This window comes from Acomys russatus, chromosome 10, assembly GCF_903995435.1.
Source record: "Acomys russatus chromosome 10, mAcoRus1.1, whole genome shotgun sequence".
NCBI lineage: Eukaryota > Metazoa > Chordata > Mammalia > Rodentia > Muridae > Acomys > Acomys russatus.
Window position 1 is genome coordinate 67,330,132 of NC_067146.1, and position 22,903 is coordinate 67,353,034.

At 51.9% G+C, this 22,903-nt stretch overlaps 1 protein-coding gene across 4 annotated transcripts in view; it reads left to right on the top strand.

Moving 5' to 3' along the window:
* The first annotated feature begins 562 nt into the window (after positions 1-562).
* Positions 563-22,903, top strand: part of Crhr2 (corticotropin releasing hormone receptor 2) — a 42,913-nt gene continuing 20,572 nt past the window's right edge. For 2 of the 4 annotated variants that reach the window (XM_051152317.1, XM_051152318.1), the window contains exons 1-3: positions 563-643; positions 10,567-10,657; positions 16,772-16,897. In XM_051152317.1, the coding sequence (XP_051008274.1) occupies positions 572-643; positions 10,567-10,657; positions 16,772-16,897 (289 nt within the window). In that variant the 5' untranslated portion in view covers positions 563-571. Of the gene's footprint in view, positions 644-10,566; positions 10,658-16,315; positions 16,637-16,771; positions 16,898-22,903 lie in introns of those variants that run through there. The other 2 variants (XM_051152314.1, XM_051152313.1) reach the window with 2 other exon arrangements.

Here is a 22,903-nt window from a genome sequence, read left to right on the forward strand (position 1 = left end):
GATATAATTTCCAATGTACAGAAAAGTTGGGCTCTGATCGAATCACACCCACATGCCCTTTGCCCAGACCTTTCCCATGTGTACTAAGCCAACATGCAGATCTTCGCTCTCCTCTAGGCTCGTGGGCCAGTTTGAGGCTCCCTGGGTAACTGGGACCTGTCAAACAAGTGAAGAGTGCTGGTCCAAGTAGTCTCAGGCAGCCCCCATGAATCCTCAGGTCCACTGGTCTCTCTATTCTTAGCTCCTGGCTCTGAGGAGCTACAGCCTACCACTGCTGGCGGGAAGGCCAGGCACATTAAGCCCTGCTCTGGGAACTGGAGTATGTCCCCAAGCCGCCTGCACAAGTTGCTGCCCAGAGCCAGCTATAAATAACCTGAAAGCCACTGGCTGTGTGGTGGTGTCACTGCTACCCTGGGGGAGGCGGGTGAAGAATGCCCTGGGCACCAGGGCTTTACCTTGGCCCGTAGGTCGTGCAGGGCAGGACAGGCCTGGGGGAGAGGCCTGGACAAACCTTCTTCTGAAGCAGCAGCTTCTGGCCCCCATCCCCTAGGGGCAGAGTAACTAGTGTCCCATGGGGACCTCAGGCTCTCTTCCCAGGACATGGCTCCTTCTCTGCCTGTTCTGCCTGCTTCCACTGCTCCAGGTAAGTGGTTGAGTGGGTGTGCTGGGGGGCATCAGAATGGAAGCTCCCAGCTCTGCTCTCCGACAGAGGGTGCAAGGGGAGCCTCGAGACTTGGTGGCTGGGTGGCACTAGGGATCCATGTCTCTGAAAATGAGACCATATCATACCCAGAGGGGACAGGAAAAGGAACAAGGAAACTAATACCAGTTAGGATAAGAGAAGTCCCGTGTGGATGAGCATGGGACTCTGAAGGGACACCATTGCATACAGGACTTGTCCTTCCAGATTAGCAATTCTCTATCTGCTGTCCAGCCTTCCCTTCCCCACAGTCCCTTCTACCTCTTCTAATGATCCCCAGCTCCCTTCCCCACCCTTCCTCCAGCAGATCTGCAAAGAGCTGCCCCCACCCACTGCTGCCTATACCCATCTTTGCTAATGAGCAGAGCCCCAGCATCAAATGAGCCATGGGCAGAGGGCAGAGGGTCCTCACTCAGAGCCCATGTCTGTCTGAGGAGTTGGTGTGAAGGATGGTGGGCAGTTAAAAAGAAAGAGCTGAGGAAGAGGGGTGCTCCCAGGAGCAGGTGTGGAAGCAATCCACCTCCAAATGTCTTCTCATTTTGCATATGGGGAAACCGAGGCTCAGAGAGCAAGGATACCTTCCTGAGGCCACACTTCTCATTGGGGGAAAACCCCTATATACATATCATCCCAAAAGACAGAGAACCCTGGAGTAGCCTCAGCGACAGTGTCTTGTGCCTCAGTATCCCCAGATGTACCAGGACTGATTCATTAGACAGTCATTCCATAGACACCTAGTGAGCATCTGCTATCTGAGGCAGTATGCTCTTTGTCACCTTGGACAGGGTTCCTCAGACTTCCCCCGGTCTCAGGTTTTCTCACCAGGAAAATGAAGATGCTCCCTCAATAGCCTCATCTTAAAGAATGACTGAGAGGAACTAACTGAAGCCTTGAGGCACTGTGTGTGCGTAAAGAAAACTCTAGTTGTGGGTGTCAGGTGTGAGGACATCGAGGCTCTGTCCTCCCTGAAGTCTGGACAGGGCCAGGAGGTGGGTACCAGACTGAGGGATGGGTTACGAGATTCAGCATCCCTCAGAACCATCTCAGGCCCTTCTTTTCCTTCTCAAAGGTCCTCCAGACTGAGACAGAAATTAGTACGTTGCCCAAAGTTGCTCAGTGTCTCAGCAGCTGGAGATTAACTACACCTTGGTCTTTCTGACCCCCAAGGCTAGCCTTCCTTGCCCTGGGCCTTCTTGGTAATAAGATTGATTTCTGGATTCTTGGCACTATTCTGAGATTTCAGCCCCCAGGGAAACGAGAGCTTGAGATCGTGGAGGAAAGCAGCAGGGAGAATGTAGCCCTCTCACTTATCCAAGCTGGACTTCACAAGTACCCACAGCATACGGATACAGGTGTGGAAGCCGACCCAGGCTCCTGCCCTGGTGGGCTAACAGCCAGAAAGCCCTGGCAGGGGAAGACAGCGAAGAAATAGTGCGTATTTATAACCTTTATAAATTGGGTCCACAGAAAGAGATAAAAAGGTGTGAGAAACCCCACGGCAGGAAGTGGAGGAGTCTGGTGGGAGGAAGCAGGTCAGCCGGCTGGAGTGTGTGTGACAGGAAGGCTGGGGATGCTATCAGGGGCCAGGCCTGGGGGCCTTGCCTCCAGAAGAGATCTGTAGCCTGAGTGCATGGTGAAACCTCTGAGGAGAGTGCGGCTGCGGCTGGTTTACAGGAGAGAGGTCAGGATAGGAGAAGGAAGAGTATCCCTCCACCCAACTCTTGAGAGCCTGGAGGACGTAGCCAGGCTTTGAACTAGGCCTTCCAGCTTACCTCAGGGCCTTCTGAGGGCCTCGGAGAAACAGTGCATCTGCATGCCAGGTCATGTGTGATTTCCCACAATGGTGGTTCACGCCAGGGTGAGCGCACTAGATGGTGTGATCCAAAAATCCCTAACTTTTAAAGCAAATTTTCCATTTTGGATTTCAAATTTTGGCATTATGGACATTCACTCCCCTTCAACCAGTGAAGTCGATAGAGATATTCCAATTCTGGGAAAACCACCAAATCTGAAGCACTTGTAATCCTGCAAGCGAGCGTGTCAAATGAAGACACTCTAGCTGTCATCTATCTAGTCACCTGCACCTCTGTGACGGTCCCAGGAGCCCAATCCCTCCCAGGCAATTTCTCTTAGGGTGGAAAGACTTTCTCTTGAGGTCTCAGGACAACCTCCTATAGCCTCTTGCCACAGGTCCTGGGTTTTGTCCAGAGAAGGCCCAGCAAACAGAGGAGACATGAAGTCTGGCTGTGTTCAAACAGTTGTAGGAAACTGGACCTTACATAACCCACTCCCTCCTTTCCTAAAATCAAGTTCCTGGCCTTTCATTCTGCATGGCGCCCCCCCCCCCCCGCCACCCCCACCCACTACCCTTTGCCAAGAATGCAACATACCCAAGGACATTTCCCAGAAGCTCTGTCATCTAATGACTTTCCACCAAAAATTTAACTCCCTTCTGAGTGTTTTCTAACCTAATCAGCTAATTTAGCCTCTTTGGCCTTGCCATTTTGCCAGTGTTTAAGTATATATATTTTTTTTCTGAACCAATTTGTCTGCGGGGCGCTACCTCCTGGGTTCTACAGAAGCCAGAAGTCCTGAGTTTGCTGCTGCAGAATGATGGCGCAGCTCAGCATCCTCTTCATTTTTACTTCATCGGAACGGAATCAGTTTGTCTAGTGTGACTGTTCGGCAGTCTGGCTTCTTTTTTTTTTTTTTTTTTTTTTAATTATTAATTTATTCTTGTTACATCTCAATGGTTATCCCATCCCTTGTGTCCTCCCATTCTTCCCTTCCTCCCCCTTTCCCCTTATTCCCCTCCCCTATGACTGTTCCTGAGGGGGATTACCTCCCCCTGTATATGCTCATAGGGTATCAAGTCTCTTCTTGGTAACCTGCTGTCCTTCCTCTGAGTGCCACCAGGTCTCCCCCTCCAGGGGACATAGTCAAATGTGAGGCACCAGAGTACGTGAGAAAGTCATATCCCACTCTCCACTCAAGTGTGGAGACTGTTCTAACCATTGGCTAGATCTGGGTAGGGGTTTAAAGTTTACCGCCTGTATTGTCCTTGGCTGGTGCCTTAGTTTGAGCGGGACCCCTGGGCCCAAATCTGCCTATCATAATGTTGTACTTGTAGGTTTCTAGGACCCTCTGGATCCTCCTACTTTGTCATTCTCCCATGCTTCTCTCAATAGGATGTCCTCCCCTCTGTCCCAGTTTCCTGGTAAGTGAAGGCTTTGGTGGGACATGTCCCTTGGGCTAGTATGCAGATATAAGTGAGTATATACCATCAGTCTGACTTCTGACGATGACGTTTTTGATCTGCAGGGTGGGAGGATGGCCTGTTCCACATCTTGACTTCGCTTGTTTGTCTGTGCAGCTGGCCTGGGCAGACTATGTGGGGTTTCAGCTAGGTGCCACACGTGTCCCTGCTTGAAGCCTCAGGACAACCCAGGGAACCCAGACCTGAGACCCTCCTACCTCCATCAGCCAAGAGAAAGGAAGAGGCATCAGGGCTCAAGGCCACAACTCTGGTGAAGGGCAAGGCCAGAACTTTAAATGAGCAGTTGATCCTGTTGCCTTAACAAAACCTCGATTTTAATGCCAGGCTAATTTTAGGACATTTGAACAGAGGTGCCAGTCAGAAGGGTGACTACTACCAGGATGAGTGGACAGGGTGGGGGAAAAAAGCCTCACCAGCTCTCAGGGTGAAGAGCAGAGTAAGGAGGCCAGAGTCCCCTGCCCCTAGGGCCTGGGGAGATAGATTTGGGACTTCATAGGAGACATCAAGGCATTGTAGGAAGAGGTGCTCACTAAGGGTCCCACTGGAGCAGGGCTGCAGGAGTGAGAAGCCTGCTAGAGGCCTCTAGTGTCTTGGGAACTTCACTTGAAGTCCGCATCCTGTAAGTTATATTTAAGCGTTGAGAGGCTCCTATTAAAGTTGCTGGTCCCAATGCTCTAGAAAGCAGTGGCTTCTTCGTGTGCCGCTCAGTGAGCATTCATCTTCATAACGTATAACTCCATTACTTCCCACCGGCAGCCCCGATGAGACCCAGATTCAGCCTTCTCTTCTGCTCCCCTTCCCATTCTCTCCTGCCCTCCTCTCCAATTTATCTTTCTCTCCATCCTCCTCCCCTCCTCATCCTCACTTCTCTCTCACGTATTCCCTACCCTGTTTTCTCCTCTGCTACTTACTCTCCCCTTTCTTGCCCCCTTCCTCCCCAAACTGCCCTTCCATCCTTCCCTATCCCCTACCCCTCCTCCTTCCTCCTTTTTCTTTCTTCTCTCCCCTGACCACTTCCCTGAGCTTAGTCCAATGGACACACTGAATGAAGCAGACAGTGGGAGGAGGAGCTCTCCCTCCCTGGTTCCTTCCCTGATCTCAGTGAGAAGAGGCAGGGAGGGGCTGGTTCCCAGTCCAGCAGGCCCAAGACTCAAGGTCCATAAATCTTCCAGGCTTAGACAGAGGCCTAAATTTAGAGGGAACTTGTCACCAGACCCAGGAAGAGGAGTAGGTCCAGCCAGACCCTCTGGCTCCTGTGAGGTGGCACCTATGTGCCTGTCTGGCCCCTAGGGCACAGGCTTTGCTTGGATAGGGCCCAGGAGGAAGATGAACAGCTGGAGGCTTGGCTCCTCCTGCCTCCTTCCCTGCCAGGGCCTCCTCTGCCTTCCTCAATGCAGGCACTTTCTAGGGGCTAGAGATAGGAAATAGGTCCCACAGAAGTAATCTCTGGGGAAACATCAAAGCAAAAGCAATTCAAGGAAGAGCAAAAGCTTAGCCCTGGAGTTCCCAGAAGTGTGGGTTGCATTGATGCTACCTCGTCAGAGTAGCAGGGTTTATCCATCCATCCATCTATGCATGCATCCATCCATCCATCCACCCACCCACCCAATCACTCAAATCAGCTAACGTTTGTTGAGCACTTGCTCAGGAACTTTAGACACAGATGCAGACCCTGGACCTACAGTGGGACTCCTGTAATAAGGGTGAAGATGAAGGCAGCTCTCTTGTCCCAGGCTATCCAAGAGTAGTGTAGAAGCCAACGCTGGCAGGTCAGACAAGAAAGAGAGGGCGATGGCCAAAGAAACCAAAGGCTTGTCTCTGCACACCACGCGGGGTCTCTAGTCCTCTGGACTCCACCTGGGCCTCTGCAATCCATTCCTCTCTGGACACCATCTCTACTGAGGTGGCACAGACCCCCTCACTGAGGGCTTAGCTGGGCCTCTCAGGTAACCGGTGCATATACCCAGGCTCCCAGGCTTCATCCTGTAGTCAACCCAGGCCCTATGACCCATCTTTGAGTCCAATACTGGATTAGAAGACCTCAAGAGTGCCAGGAAACATCTGGTCTAGATACCAGTTGACACAGGAAGAAGGGAGAAAGGACACAGCCGACGGAAGACGATGAATCAGGCGAGGGAGGGTGGAGTGGGGTGAGGACACCTGCATCACAGCCAAACTACAAGTCCTGTCTCTCAATGTGTTGTGGAAACTGCGTTCCACAGACAAGACAGACCATTAGCCCAGAGCTTACTAATGCAATCTGTCTTAGTCAGTGTTCTATGGCTGTGAGGAGACACCATAAACTGAGGCAACTCTTATAAAAAAGAAAGCATTTCAGACAGTTTGTCCACGACCACCATGACAGGGAGCATGGCATTGTGCCTGGCACTGGAGCGGCAGCTGATGGCAACATCCATATGTGCAGGCTGAGAGCGAGAGAGCTGGGCCTCGCATGGGCTTTTGAAACCTCAAAGCCCAGCCTTGGTGATGTACTTCTTCCAACAAGGCTGCTGCTTTGAATCCTGGCCAAGAGTTCCACTCCTGACTGCTAAGTATTCAAATATGCGAGCCTCTGGGGGCCACTCTCCTCTTTGTCACCACCCAGTCCCCACCTGTTTCTACCTGGGAATGTGGCTGCAAGCCTCAGACCCCTCATCATGACTTGGTCTCTGATGACAGCCTTGGCCAGGAGCTCCCAGAGCTGCCTCATTGGAAAGAAAGAATGCCTGCCACTCAAAGAATCACACAGGCTCCAGGAGCTTGGTGTCATGGTGGATCAAGGCCAATTAGAGTCACCTTTCATCCTAGCATCTCAATGTAAATTTCTCATCTCCTTGCTTGGAACTCCGGCCTGATGGTCTCTCTACCTTCTACTTTGTGCTTATGTGGCCAGCTAGGGTTTTGTTGGTAGTGGTTTGTTTTTGGTTTGTTGTTGTTGTTGTTGTTGTTTTCTCAAGACAGAGTTTCTTTGTGTAGCCTTGGCTGTCCTGGACTCACTCTGTAAATCAGGCTGGCCTCGAACTCACAGAGATCTGCCTCTCTCAGTGCTGAGATTACAGGCGTGCATCACCATGCCTGGTGCTAGGGCCGTCTTACTTATGGGACCACTGAGTGCCACATATGGACTGGTGTCCTGTTGGCCTCTGTAGATCTCACCCTCACATCCTTATCTAGGACCACTCTTTAGATGTGTAGCCAGACCAGCCATACATCAGGTCGTCTGGGCTGGAATCTTGCCCTGGGCTCTTACCTGCTGCGTGGCCTTGGCTTCTGTGAAGTGGGGTTATTCACAGCTCCCTCAGGAGCTATGGCAAGGAGCAAATGAGCTGTCATCTGGCTTCAGTTTAGAGCTCTGCCAGCACAAAGCAAACACCACACAGGAAAGTGTCTACCTCCCACTGCCTCCCGCCTTCTCAACAGCTCATCCAACCAGGCTCTGCTGGCCTATGTCCCCCTCCCACCAGCACCCTACCATCCCCAAACTGTGTCCATAAACCAGGCTCTGCTGCCCCATGTCCCCCTCCCACCAGCACCCTCCCATCCCCAAACAGTGTCCATAAACCAGGCTCTCCTGCCCTATGTCCCCCTTGAGCCTTTGTTCATTTGCTTTGTGGGGGTCATTCCTCTTCTCACTGTTCACCTGGATACTTCCCTACTCATCAGCTTGAGGGCCAGGCTTCCCAGAGCCTTGACTGTCTTAACAAGACAGGACAGCCATTCTCTATGCACTGCTGAAGGCTAAGCCTGGTGAGGGAGGTGGAGGCCATGTCTTCAGGAACCCGTATCCACTAAAGAGGTGAGAAGGCTAAGGCTAGGAGAGGTTCTGGAGCTTGGCCGAGGCCACAGCCCACAGAAACAATATCCCCTACAAGGATAAATGCAGGGATACCTGAAGCTCCACTCAAACTACCCACAATGCTGCCTTTTCTCTACCTACCCACCATCTCAACTGCCACCAAGGGCCCTGCTCAAAATAAGCATCCATAGGGTGTGCTATGGGCTTGAACTGAGTCCAATGTAATCAGGTGGATCCTGGGTGAGGAGAAAGAAAACTATGATTCTTGGCTTGAGAGACAGAGTCAGGGTGTGGGAAGATCCCAAAGTCTACTCAGACCAGCTCTTTTTGCCCAAGGTCGAGCCATGCACCCCTATACTGAACATGGTGCCCCTGTGTGCACCCCCAGCAATGCACTTCTCTCAGTGAGAGACAGCACGACCTGGGACCAGGCATCTGAGACAAGGCGGGGCCCACACCACCTGAGTCCTGAGAACATCACCCTCATCCATCCTGTGGGCTCAGAACAGGTGGCAGGCAAGGTCAAGGAGGAGGTACCTGGGCCCACAAGTATTGTGGTGGGGTCTCTGAAAAATGGAGAGAGTGTTTGAGACACACAGGCTGGCTAACCATGGTGCAAGCCTCTGGGCTTTCATTGCCCCTGCAGTCTGGGGCTCCCTGGGAGTGGCCCCTCCAGGAAGGCCTTGCTAGCTGTTTCTGTCTCCATCTCCATCTGTCTGTCAGTCTGTCAGTCAGTCAGTCTGTCTGTCTGTCTGTCTGTCTGTCTGTCTCTCTCTCTCTCTCTCTCTCTCTCTCTCTCTCTCTCACCACACACACACACACACACACACACACACTGCAAAAAGCAAAAAAAGATACCAGAGGGGCCTTACACCCTCTCTCTCCCTTGTCCATTCTGCCACTTTCCCACTCATCTCCCCTTAGGACTCAGCTCTAAGTCCTGGCATCCCCTAACACTGACTGTCCTTGACGAGAGAGGACAGGTGCTCATCATGCGATACTGAAGGCCGAGCCCAGAGAGGGAGGCAGAGGTCATGTCTTCAAGAGCCCAGTGTCCTTGAAGACAAGAGAAGACGAAGCAGCAGAGGGTCTGGCTTGAAAGATTCCCCATCCACCTGGTGAGGAGTCCTTCTACAGAGCAAGCAAGGCCTTCCTGATGCCAGGCAGCTGGTGTAAAAAAGCTCCCGGCAGCCTCCAGAACCTGTGCACAGAACCGCTGGCCCATTATTTCCTGGAAGCATAAGGCAACAGCTTAAGGTTGACAGCTCAGAATGCCCCCTTAGAGTGCATGTGCATGCACACACACACACACACACACACACACACACACACACACACACACCCTCATCACTGCCCCTGGCCCAAATTTCCCTGAGCACCCAAGGCTGCCAACCAAGTTCCAGTAAGCCACGTGGGCACAAGCTTACCATCAGCATGATGGCATTATTAATCAGCAGCTCCAAGCCAGCAAGGGGAGACCAAGTTTTCAGCCTCTAGCTCAAGCCCAGGAAGTAGACTAAGTGTGGTGTGTGAGGGTTTTCAGCTTGTGGGGACATCCTGGGGTGAACATGGGCCCAGCTGTGTAGGAAAGAAATCCTGACAAGCAAGAGAAAGACAGCTGCCTGCTAAGAGAACAGCACTTTCTGAGGCCTCAGAATAGAAAGTGACAGGGCTGAGACACACACACACACACGAGTGTGCACATGCATGCTAGTTGCAGAGTTGGAGGAGTGTGGTCTTGCCAGGAGCTGGAGGCAACAGTTAGGGCTAGAATTTTAGAGGACTTTGCTCCAATGCAACTCTATGCCTTCCCCCCCGCCCCCTCCCCCGCTTACTTTTCTGGCTTTGCACATGCTGTGCTCCCCCACTTAAGCAGGGACCCTCATCAGCTAAGCAAACTCCTACTCACATTTCAAAATCCACTTCATCATGATCTCTTCCATGCTACTACGCTAGCTTCCTTCAGTAAAGCTGGTCATTAATCTGTCATTCTCACCAGAAAGTGCCCCCATCCAGGGCAGACATACTCACGTCTACTTTATCTACTGTGTCCAGCAACCACTCTGAAGACTTTCCTGGAAGTTGGGGTCCTAGATGGCTTTGTCTTTTGGGTTGTGTTTTTACTGTCACATCTGTTCCCTACTGGGTGCCGGAGCTTTCACTGTGGTCCTTTCTCTCTTACCTGCTCATCCCTCCATTACCACTCACCTCCTCCTCTTGCGGGAAGCCCTCCAGGACCTGCTTTGTTGTCTCTCTCATGTATTAACCTAAGGCCCTTTATGTCTCTCCTATCTCTAGGACAGAAAAAGAAAAACTGTAGCCTGCCTTTCCTTCTCTCTCTCTCTCTCTCTCTCTCTCTCTCTCTCTCTCTCTCTCTCTCTCCTATGTAGCTTAGGATATGTCCACCTTGCTTGGGACTCTTAAAGTAACCACAGGGCTTAACACACAGAAGGCTGTCTGGACATAGTTGTGGGGGCTTTGGTGATGGAGGACAAGATGTTAGCCTTGGTATATTTCATCCACTCAGGGAGAAACCAGCTTTGAGGCTGAGGGAAGGACTAGGCTCCTGCATCAAACATGTTCCTTCCTAGACCACTTCTATAGGCTTTGCAGGGCTGCAGGTGAGACCAGAGCACTGCTTTCCAAGGGGGCTTGAACATTTTCCCATTCAACTGTCCCTCTACCTGCATAAAGGTAAACGAAGTGAAAAATAAGTGACATACTGGGTGGGAGCAGATATGTGTCAACAGCTAGCCCAGGCCTGGCCAGTAACCCTCATCTCTGCTCTCCTAGGTGGCCAGGCCAGGCCAGGTGCCCCAGGACCAGCCCCTGTGGACACTATTGGAGCAATACTGCCATAAGACCACAACTCTCAACTTGTCAGGTATGCATGCTGTCTAACCCAACCCCATCCTGCAGTGGTCCTGGGAACGGAGGTGAGCACGGGAGCTTGAAAGAGGAAGCTCAGTGGGGCACAGCAGAGAGCCCTGGCTCCAAGGCCTGGCTTGGTCTCATCATTATGTCTTTGTCTAGTATCCTTCCCCATTTGAGCTTCCGGCTCTTTATCAGTGACGAGATTTTGGCCAGAAGGCTTCTTTTTGCTCATTGTCCCTGAGTGGACACCTGGAAAAAAAATTTGCTAGACTGGTGTGTTCAGGAGTCCAATGAGAGGATGACCCTTTTGCTTTCACACTCTGTCAAAAAGCAAGACTAGTAGAAGGTGTAAAAAAAATATCTCTGGTTGCCGCAGCTACAGGCATCACCCCTGTATGGCCCTGTGAAACAGCAGCCAGACTCTGGGGTATGACCCTCCGAGGTTTCCCGAAGCTGATTAACACAATCATGGGAAGAGGGGCAGAGTGCTGAGGTGAGGACTCCAGGAAGACATCTCTAGGGCCCCACTCCCTCTCCTGCACTTTCAAGTGCTGGTTCATAGAAACTGCAGGGATAGAGGGCTGGATCAGGTGAGGGTGTCTTTGGCTCAGAGCTCAAGGGGACAGGAGTGCTAGCCAGCCTGGGACATCCAAACACAACCTGAGGCAGGCATCAAGAGGTTAAGTCCCACTGCCTGCACCTCTACTGTGGGCCCGTCCTGAACTCAGTTCTCAAGAGTCACAGACCAGTATGGTCCCAGCTCCTCCATCTAGCGGCAGTGGGGCTTTGGGCAAGATACCTATCTCTGTGAGTTTCCTGTGAGACTCACTCTGAGGAAGCTCTAGATTGGTTTGATGGATTCAAACTCACCTTCTCCCTCTTCTGGAGTCTGGAAGGGCATGGCCAAGGGTTGGCTTGAGTTGCTTATTCCAAGGCCTCTCTCTAGCTTGCAGACCTTTCCTGTCCTCAGGTCTTCCCTCGGAGAGGGGCTGTCCCAGCTCCTCTTCGTACAAGGCCACCCATCATATTGTACTGGGCCTACTGGCCAAACTGCACTCACATTTTTTGAATCACCTCTGTAGAAACCCTACACCCAATAAGGTCACATTCTGAGGTACTGGGACTTTAGATTTCAGCATGTGAATTTGGAGGGCCACCGCTCAGTCTATGTGCCTGTTTCTTCATCTGCTAGAATGAAGGTTTAAGTCTATCTAAGAGGCACACTTTGGCAGCCGGGATAGGCAGCATGGACCATGCCTAGCAGACATAGGCACGACCAGAGGCCTCTGCTTAAGGAATACCATTCCTTCCTGCACTCTCAATCTGAGCAACACTGCTGCTCGAGGACACCCTGGCCTCTCCCTGGTCTCCCTGCCAAGCTCTCTGTTTGAAGAGAGGGCACAGATTATCCACTTCCCCCCAACCTAAATTAAGGCAGAAGGACATCAGCCCTCCCTGTCTAATTTTTAAGGCTTCCATCTGCTGACAAAAGGCACTGGTGCTATTTATTACAAAATTTGGTGGAAATTCTTTTTGAATCATAAGAACTCATTATCTCACAGCCTAACAATGCTGACAGTGTCTCATGTCTCTTAGGAGTTTATTGTCCATAGAGTGAACCTCGTGTTGCTTTTGTGAGATTTTTTGGGTTTTCTTGTTTTGTTTTGTTCTCACCAGAAATGAGCTGTGATTGTGTCCATAGCTTTCTAACCTGTGTTTTCCTCTAATAACTGAGAGCGAATGTTTCCTTAAATATTCATCCAGCACATTGCTGGTGACGCTGCCTAGCAGCCACTGTAGGGACACATCATCCTTCATTAGCCACAGCCCTGGTGTGGACATGTGAACTCTTAGGATGCCTGCTGTGCTACAGAAATTGCTTCTCTAATCCCAATATGTGAGTGGTCCTGTCTCTTGTGTCCACTAGTTAGGAGAATGCAGAATAACTAAAAAAGTGTGAAATGAAGCGAAATGAAGCACCTTTGTTCAGAGAATCTTCCAGGTGAAAATCGGGGGGGGGGGGGAAATAAGAGCTAGGGAGTGACAAATGAACACTCAAGACCAGGCTTCCTCTGGGAGGGCACGCATGGATAAATACTAGCATGACTGGTAATGTCTGGTTCAGATTGGGTGCCTAGCTCAGTATGGTTCCTGCTATACGCAAACCTCCATAAAAGAAAGGAACATAAAATAAATCAGGCCATGTATATATGGGCTGATGATGACAAGGAACCGTAAATTAAATATGATGACCGATTGGGCTGTGTGCCCCTGTGGTCTAAATAAATGAAAAATACGCACAGTCAGGAGAGCAATTATAACTTCCAAGCTTTTAATGGAATATTTCTATTTTATTCACCCCATGCATTTACATATTTGGAAATGGTAGAGAATTATTGGGAGGCGTATTATTTTATTCAGAGACAATATAAGGGTCCAAAGACATCCAAAGAATCTTCTAAGTCCCTTCACAGTCCAAGGCGTATGGACGCGCACACACAAAGACCCTTGTATGTGTGCACACAGAGCGAGGCATACTAGTGTTTGTCAAAGGTGTAGAGAGTCTGGCTAGGGGAACAGGACCCTGGGTTTTCCCCGTTCCTATGGCCAAGAAATTTGGGTTGTTTGTTCATTTGTTTGTTGTTCTTCCCTGTGATGGCTACCATCCATAGAACATCCTGATGGGTGCTGAGGACACTTGCGAAAGTTGGTGAACAGGCCTGCCCACCCCGGGAGCCTGTGGTTGGTAGAGCTTTGGCAAGCTCTAGACTGGCCCTTACAGATAGGAGTATCTGGGAAGCATCTTGAACAGTAAGGGCAGAAGAGGTGAGACACTGCATGCTCGCAGGAAGGGGAGAGAGGCTGCACTGGACTGCAGAGCCAAAGGGCATTCTAAATGGTGGGCCCAGCATGGCAGAGACACAGAGGTCTCATGGAAGCAGGGTCTTCCAAAGGGCGTCTCAGCCAGCAATGGGCTGAGGATGGGGGACGGTCACCAAGTATGTTCTTTACAATGTCAAAGACCCCAGCTCAACCCTGGAGGGTATGTGGAGCCAATCATAGAGGTAAAGTGACACCATCACAACTGTAAAAGTCCTTCTCACCTGCCCTGTGAAGGAAGGAAATGGGAGCAGAGATGAGTATAGCCTGGTAGGATGGGACAGGGAAGTGCCCTTCTTCCTCTGGGTACTGCCCATCTGTGCATTGAATGTGTGGGATGGGCTGGTCACTACAGGCCTTTCCTGGTCCCACAGCTTGGATCCATTTGTTGAACATCAGGACACCATGTCACCTCCTCTGTTCTTAGGCAGAGCTTGGGGGAAGGTATGGTATGAAGCATTGCTTGATGTCATAGTTTAGGAGTGATGCACCACACCTCACTTTGACTTGCAGAAGAAGGTCTCGTTGCTTGTCCTTAGCTGTCCCTAAAGAGCTTCTTATGGAGGGCAGCAATGAATGCTGTCCCTATAAACCTTGTTGTCCGCTTGGCATTTTTATGGTGGCGGTGGTGTAAATGAGAGCATGTGCAGTTTTGTCCAAATGCAGGACTGTGACAGTAAAGTACTTCTTTGGTGCCCTGCAGGCCTAGTTAATGGCATGTATGGGGCTATGCAGTGGATGTGTCTATGCTGGCTTGGAACTGTTCACCACCATAGCTGATATCAGTGATGGCCCAAGACTTACGATACTAAGCAGCAGAGGCAAATCCCTCACCTCAGGCTGCTCATGACAATAGGGCATTTCCTGGTACCTGTCACACTTTCTGAACCTACTCTCCAATGTTCCTGGCCCCACCAGCTTAGGACACACAGACTTGTCCTCTCATGCATAGCTTGGGTCCATGGCAGGAATGGCTGGAAGCCCCAGAACCCTATGTCCACCCGCCACTGCATCTTTAGTTAAACAAAACAGCCTCTGCCTTGCTTCTATGTAGCTGAATCTACATAATCTGAGGAAAGCGCTCTTTTCAATTTCTTCTTCATTTCCCCATTTGTCAGCATTAAAGTGAGCTATGAAGCCAGTTGGTTTCCCCCAGGTTACATCTTGAGTGATGATCGTGCCTCTTAATGTGAGAGTATAAAGAGATGGCACCATAGCCTGGTGTCCTAGAGATTGTAGGTATTCACACATATAGGGTGCATGGTGGCTCTTGGCGCTGACACTGAAACTCTGCTAAGCAATGCAGGGCACCCAGACCAGTCCTTATTCTGCAGAAACCTGCATGTAAAGGGGCATGTCACTCACCGGTGCTCAGCACCTCCTTAATACAGCATGTGTCTCCTGAACCAGAGCTCTTACCCTGTAAGCTTGGCTTGGTTTTCCTCCTTGTCTGCGCTGTGATGGCGTGTGAGGGGCTAGCGAAGGAGACTGCATCCCTGTGAGGACCTACCCAATCACTTGTGCTCTGGCCTAAGGTTCTGCCTAGAGTTGCGCCAGGGCCTGAAGTGCCCATCCAGGAGCCAGAGGACAGATCTATCCAGTAGCCCTTCGCATCTCCCTGCCAGGTGAAAGTCCCAAGAGAGATTTCAGGGCTCAGCCTGGTCTCACTGCTCACTCACAATCTCGTGAACTCACTCTGCTTGGGAGTGACAGCAGCATTAATATGATAGCCAGGAAGATTGTACAAAGGCACTGGTCTGCTCTCTGCCTCCTCACCTGGGCGACTATCCTCTTCAGGGTGGCTTTGCCCTTCGCTGCTGTTACCTGGTCACCAATAGAGGGTGCTGGGGGATAGGACTGGGTCTAGAGCCTCTAAAGCCATACACACTCTTGACTGTGAAGGAACCCAGAAAACGTGGCACTGTCGGAGAAAAATCAAAAAGGCAAGGCTCTTCCATTGGGACAAAGCAGAGTCCAGACTGAGAGCAAGACACACCCAGGCAGGTTCCTGAACCTCGGCCTATCCAGTTCACAGGCACGGAGCTATAGCCCCACCTTGAACACTGAGGCAACTTGTTTAGGCTAATACCCAGGCAAGCAGTGCTGGGGCGGGGCCTGCTAGAATCTCCTACAGGGGTAGTCAGCCCTCCACACCTGCTAGTAGGGAACACTGACTTTTTCTCTCCTCCTCAGATGGCCCTGCATAAACCGGGAGAAAGAGACACGTTTTTCACTTCTCACTCTATCTGGTTCCCAAGGCACTAAAGCCTTTCAGTCTTCCAGATAATTTTAATTAAGTTCTTCCTAGATATTCCCTCTCACCGTTGGCGGCAAATCTGCCAGTGTGTCACTGGTTCCTGGCTCTTGCTGAGAGCCACCTAGGAACTCCATTTGTTTTCTCCAGCTCTGTTAGATCCTCTCTGGCGACCTCTTTGCTATCCTCTGGGGCCCCTTCAACCCATTTCCTTCCCCCGGGCACAAATCTGCTCCTGGACTGGCTAGTCGCCCCTACCCAGCTCTAGTGTCTTCCTTCAGGAGAAGAAATTTCTAGGTCTAGAGTCGCACAACTTTGGTGGCGACAGGTTCAGGAGCGTATCCTGCAGCCCCTGGGCCGGCAACCGTCGGGCCTCAGACCGGATATTTGGCCACCCCAGATCTATGTCTCCAGCCCCGCTGCCATTCTGGCCACTAGTGTGGTGGACAGAGCACCGAGGGCGGTGGGCCCGACGGAGCTGGAGACAGAGCCCCGCCCCCGACGCCGCTATTGGTCGTGGTCTAGCGGGCGGCCCCTCAGCTCTGTGAGCCCCGCTGCTCTTCTTGGCCAAGGTCCTGGCTCCGAAGCTGGGAGCTAGCGGTGGCGGATGCGCCCGGGAGCTGCCGGACTGGTCGGAGTGGGCGGGCAGGACCTGGACGCTGCACTCTCTGGTTGCTCCCCGTCGCGCCCGCTCCCTCGCAGCCACGCAGGGCACGCACTCCTACTCCCTCCGCGCGCGGCTCCGGGGCGCAATGGACGCAACGCTTCTCTACAGCCTGCTGGAGGCCAACTGCAGCCTGACGCTGGCCGAAGAGCTGCTCCTGGACGGCTGGGGAGCGCCCTCGGATCCCGAGGGTAGGCAGGAGGCCAGCGAACTAGCCACATGTGGGCTTGCTCCCCGACGCTTTCCTATCGCGGGTCTGAGCGGCACCCGGCGCCCGGCGCCCGGGCCACCCCTCTGAGCCCCGTTATGCTCCCTCCTGTCTCCAGGTCCCTACTCCTACTGCAACACGACCTTGGACCAGATCGGAACCTGCTGGCCTCAGAGCGTGCCTGGAGCCCTAGTCGAGAGACCGTGCCCCGAGTACTTCAATGGCATCAAGTACAACACAACCCGTGAGTGCCCCTCGCTTATCGCGTGCTGACCCCCCAGAAAGGCGGTTCAGAATGAGGGGAGGACTCTCAGCCTTTGGTCGGACACCTATCGAGGGGCCTCTGTACCGTTAATAGCGCTTACTCCGGGGGACTCGGTAAACAGTGGGAGCACGCCTTCTCTGTCACTAACCCTATGGCGCTTCTACCGTGCTACATTTGGATAGAGCCTAGCAAGAGAGTAAGAAATATTTCCTCCCCTTGAGGGCAAGCTTCCCCTACCCTATTCGCTTAGCTGCCTCAAGTTCGCCCATTCGGCCTTCATCTCTGTTCAAACACTGCTCTCCATCTCTAAGGCGACGCAGCATATAGCTGTTAAGGGCCCAATCCTGTACCCACGTTGTGACTAAGAGAATCAGACCCTACTGCTGTAAAGGAGGGATCAAGAGGGAGTAGGGAAACGAGGTGAGCTGGTATATTGGGGGACAGTCTGAACTTAGACTCTTGGACACTAAACAGAGTAGGGTATCATCTTTTCTCTCAACCCCGAGACTTGATCCGTAGACGTCTGAGTCTGGTGCCCTGGGCAGCATTACCTCTGTGCAGCCCCCATAACCTGTGGATTTAAATCAGGACCACACCCCTACCTTCCAGGAAGAACAATCTTCAGCTTCCTTCCTTCAGGTGAGCCCACGAGGGCCACACACTATAGTAAGAGGGTAGCGAGGGGCAGGGCAGAGGGGCATTCAGTCTAGTGTGTGTGTGTGCTCGTGTGTATGCACATGTCAACACAAATGTTAGGTCTGATGGGAGCCGGGGCAGAGCTCTGTGAGGGTGTGACTAGCCAGCCGGGCACCCTCACCTGTCCAGCCCTCCAGGTTAACATGGTACTGCTGAGACTCTGTGGCAAGCTGTGATAGCCTGGCAGTACTATGTCTAAATTATGATCTGCCTCCTCCATCAACACATACACATGCATGTCCCTGCTCTCTGGGGGCAAGGAAGCCTTCACCTTATAGGAACTTAAAGCAAGGCCACGGTGCCTGCTGCACTGGGGCCAGGCTATGCTCCCTGGGTGGATGGAGAAGCCCTGTTCTGAAAAGGCTAGGGCTGGATGCTCCTAATAAAAGAAAGGTCTGTGAGTGTAGAAGAGTCACAGAGAAAGGTTTCCACATCACCTGAGAAATGCCTACTAAGCATGATTAAAACAGATCTCATTGGGAGGTAGTGAGGATCCCGAACCAGGAGGTATGCAAGAAAAGGACTGACTTCAAGTTCCCTCCCAGAAGTAACTGAGGAAATTATACTTTTAGTGAAATTGCCATCGCCGTGAAGTTGGGCAGTGGAGAGATTAGGTACCTAACTCAAAAGGGCTAAGGCTAAGGGCCATACGTGGCCAGGAGGAGTGACCAAGCTGAGCTCTTACCCTGTTCCCTCCAAGCGGCCTGAAACTCTCTACCTGCTCTTCCAGAGCAGAGCCCAACACAGCATCATACAACCAACTGCCGAACACCTACTATGTGCTGGCCACGGCAACTGTACTGTATTGAGGCTGCCCTTGAAATGACAGTGGGACAGACGGAACAGAATAGTAACTTCGCTGCTTCAGGGAAAGCCAGGAGATTACGGGAAGAAAGAGGGGCAGGGACATTGCATACAGACCCCTCCTCTCAAATCCAATGAGAAGCTGGGAAAAAAAAAAAAAAAAAAAGGTCCAGGATGCCACTGAGGTTGGCAAATGTGGTGGCAATTAGCCCTTGGTGTTTAATGAACAATTTTCTTTATTTGGACCAAAGTGCTGCCTGTACCTTAGCTCCTGGAGAACGCTGAGCTGGGGGTGGGGTGCTGGCTCAGGGAGATACCTGGAGCTGGGAGGGTGCACTCCTCAGCCCTGGCTGGAAGAGGGGTCTGACAACAGTGAAAATGCATGATTGATGTCCCCCACCCCCCTACTCCAGCCAGCCCAGCACTACTGCTTCCTTCTGCTGGCCTTTCGGTGATACCATTCTTTAGAAAGGCCTCCAGGAGAAAACCGTTCAGTGAGAAGCCTGAGGGAAAAGCACCCTAATCTCATCATGTGACAACCACCCTTTCCCCTCCCCAGTTCCGGCCTTCTCAGAGGGCAGACATCACTTCAGGATAAGAAACGCCCTGAGGGAATGACAGTGTCTGCAGAAGTGCTTGTGGTCCCTTAGCTCAGCTGAGCGCAGAGGACCTGCACAGAGCCTCTAAGTGCTAACCACTGCCATGTGTCAGACTCTCCAGGAGAGCCTAGTACCCACAACCCCACCACTGCCACTCCCCCAAAGACCCACACTGTTTTCTGGCCTGGGTTACAGAGCCTAAGGGTGGGGCACAGTTACCTAGCTCCTATGTACCAAGGTAGGCAGGGAGCCATGACCCTCAGGCAAGCTCAGGTCAACACCATCTCCAGGAGTGACTGTGTATGGCTCATTTTGCAAGGAGGGTCTGAGAAGGCTCAAGCCTCCTAGGCTGGAGGACTGGCGAGGATTCAGCCTTCTGATGAGGTAGGTTTGATTCAGCAAGTGGTTATATAATAGGTAGATGGAGGTGTTCCAGCCCAGAATGAGCCATATGAGGCCTGCGGATGGGGTGTGCTTAGTGCCTGGGTACTATGCAGTGTTGTAGAACGTAATAGGACAAAAAAACTAATAAGAGACCAGAGAGGGGCATGGAGGGCTGGAGATTCTCAGCACTGCAAAGGGCTTTATTGTAATTATAGGAAGGAGCCAGAGGAAGGTTGTGACTAGAGAGGAGCTAAGCTGAGGTTCTCTCAGTCTCAGGGAGAGAGAGGAGGGGGTAAGCACACTGCAACTGCCCTCTGGTGGAGAAGATGCTTTGGGAGCAGAGAAGGCTTCCCATGCAAGTGGCCTTGGGTGCTGGAATTGACAAAGAGGGAGAGGAGGTGGCTAGGGAGCAGGAGTTGCAGAAAAGAAATGGCTGTACACAGTGGGGGCTTTGAGCCATTGAGGACGCCAGGGGGGTGGAGGTGAGGTATGGGGCAGGTGTTGGAACATGTGGGAGCAGGTGTCAGAGAACACATCCAGAGCTGCGATTGGTCTCATGCAGAAGTGGACACCAGATGCCATGGCCAACAATGGCCAAAGGAAGAGAAGGAACTTAGGCAGGGGCACACACCCAAATCCATGGCAGAACCACCTTAGTGCCTGTGTGTCCCCTCTCCCACCCTGAGCTCTGGTACACCTGTCTGCCCAATGTACTTACCATGCCTAGAGATGGAGACTTAGAGTTGTCCTTATGTTACGTATCGGATAACAGAAGCTCGAAGACTTGAAGTAACTTAGCTCCTAATGGAGCAGAATCCTAAACCCAGGCTTCCAGGAAACGGCTCTGTCAGGTTAATCAGAGAAGGGCTTTGTAATAAGGATATGGGAGGGCTAGGTGTGGTGATGAGTATCACTAATCCTAGCACTTGGGAGGTGGAGGCATATTTCTGAGTCAGAGGTCAGCAAGGTCTGTGTAGTGATTTCCAGGTCTGTCTCAAGGGGGAAAAAGGAGAGGCTGGTGAGATGGTTCAGTGGGTAGAGGTTAGCCCACAAACCTAGGGCCTGAGTTTGATCCCTGGAACCCATGTAAAAGTGGAAGAAAAGAAAGAAAAGAACTGACTGAACAGAGTTGTCCTCTGACCTCCACATGTGTGCTGTGTCATGTACCCTCCCCATCAAGCATGTGTGTGTATGCAACACACACACACACACACACACTAATCACAAAATTAGGAAAGGGCATGGACATAATAAAACCTATTACTTTGTACAATTAATATACACCAATTAAAAACAAGAACAAAGGGTATTAAAGGGCTCTGGAGTCAGGGGCCCAGCCAGGAGCGTGGGACAGAGATGATGCAGTGACCAGCTGGACACGGCCACTGCTCTTCACTCTGGAGCTCGCTGCAATGTTCTCTGAAGGGAGGGTCTTTCATCTCTGTGTTGGGGTCTGATGGGTAGAGACACAGTGGTTCCTGCTCACTTGCTCCAAGCTCTGACTGCCAGGAATCCCGAGAGTCCAATGGGAGGTGACCTCCATCCCCTCGAGCTTTCTCAAGCCTAGGTTCAAATCCTAGGCAGCTAAAACCAATCCGAAAATGGGCATGCAGAGTATAACCCAAGGTGAAGCCCCATTTTTCCTGGGTCCCAGGCTCCCACCTGTGGGGAGAAAGGAAGTGGGTTTCTAGCAGTAGCTTACTTGGGGATTCAGCGCACCTAAATTCCACTCTGCTCCGCCCTCCCCTGCACCGACTTCTCTGAGCCTGTGGATCTTGATCCACATCTCCAGGTGTTCTCCTCCCTCCTCTCTCTTCCCGGTCCCCTCTCTCCCCTCCTTCTGCTCCCCTCTTCTTTCCTTCCCCCTCCTTTCATCCTTGTCTCCTCATTCCAACTCTCTCCCTCCCCACCTCTCACTTTTCCTTCTCTCCCCCTGCTCTCTCTGTCCACAGGTCGCCTGCCTCATCCTGTTCTCCCTGTCCTGGCCCTCCCTTTCATCTCTGGCCTGGCCCTTGGCTGCATATGGTAACCCCTGTGGCTCCCCAGGATGTACACCACCTTCCTCTTTCAGGAACACTGCTCTCTCCACCTTGTCCTCTGTGTTCATGCCAAGAGGGAACAATGGGGCTAATATGTATTGAAGCATCCTTGGGGCAAGGAAAAAAAGGGATATCTCCCTTAACTAGCCAGTGAGGAAGACTCAAGCCTCACTTCCCAGAACCCCATTCTAAAATGGAAATGCAACCAAAGGGACTACTAGACAGAGGAACCTCCCACCAGGTCTGTGTCCTTATGTGGGAACCCCCTCTTTGGCATTATGAGAGACAGCGAAACCTGCAAAGCCCTTGGCCTCAGGAGCTCTAGACTTCCTATAAATGAAACCTGCACAAATCAACAGTCAGATTGGGATAAGGACCTAGCTGGCCCTGCGCCATGCCTGGGAGGCTTCCGGGGGGTGGGGGGGCTGCAACAGCAAGCGTGTGACATTTGTTGAGGCTGCAGATCTGAGGGTCCAAGACAGACCCACGCCTCTGGGGCAAGGAGTTTAGAGGCTGCAGATGCAGAAACTGGTCTGCCTTGTCTCTGCCTCCAGGGAGACATGATCACCCCCAGTCTCTTTCACTTTCCACAAACAGGAAGTTTCTGGGCAGAGGGATGTTTTTCTGCTAAGAGAGAGGGAAGTCAGGGTAGGTTCTCCCATCACAGAAGGTGGCTAGTGGAGGGGGAGGGGAGAGTGTGCAGGCATGGAAACTCTCAGGACACCAGAATCTAGAACTGTCCACTTGTCACTTCAGGTAGGGAAAGACCAGCCATGCTCTCACATCTTCCCACCTTGTGGGGGAGAAACCTGGGATACAGAGAAGTCTGTCCTGAGCTTCCCCCACCTTCCCGATCCCTGCCAGCATCATTGAATCTGTGCTTACTATCAGCCTGTGCTACCCTTTCCCAAAGGCACGTAAAGCCTCAGCCCACCTTCCAAGGCTCCTGCTCTCCTAGAGAGCAACAGATGCTGCCAGAGAACTTCTTAGTATTGTCTTCTGGGTGAACTAGCAATGACAGCTGCCCGAGACAATGGGAGGATGAGGAGTAAGTCGGGAAGGCTTCCTGGAGGAAGTGTTTCACTGGGGCTGGAAGAACTGAGCCAGTGATATGTCACATAGGGGGAGGGTTTGTGAGCAGGAAAGAGGAGGACCACAGAGGTGCTGGAGCCTTTCCTTCTTGCAAGACATAAAGATGCTGTCTGTCTGTCTGTAGCCCCATGGCACAGGACCAAGAATTCTGGAGGGATGCTGCTTGATTTTTCAGGACATGCCCTCTGAATCTTAGTCTAAGGCCATGGGATGGTGCTCCTCTCTTCAGCACCATTCCGTGTCTTCCCTCTGACTGCCACCAGCAACTGCAGAAATCTGGAGCCCTGGAGTCTTCCCTAAGGGAGGAAACTTACCCTCCAGCACCCTAAAGGACTTGTTCTTAGCTGTGTTCAAGTTCAGTCACGTGGGCC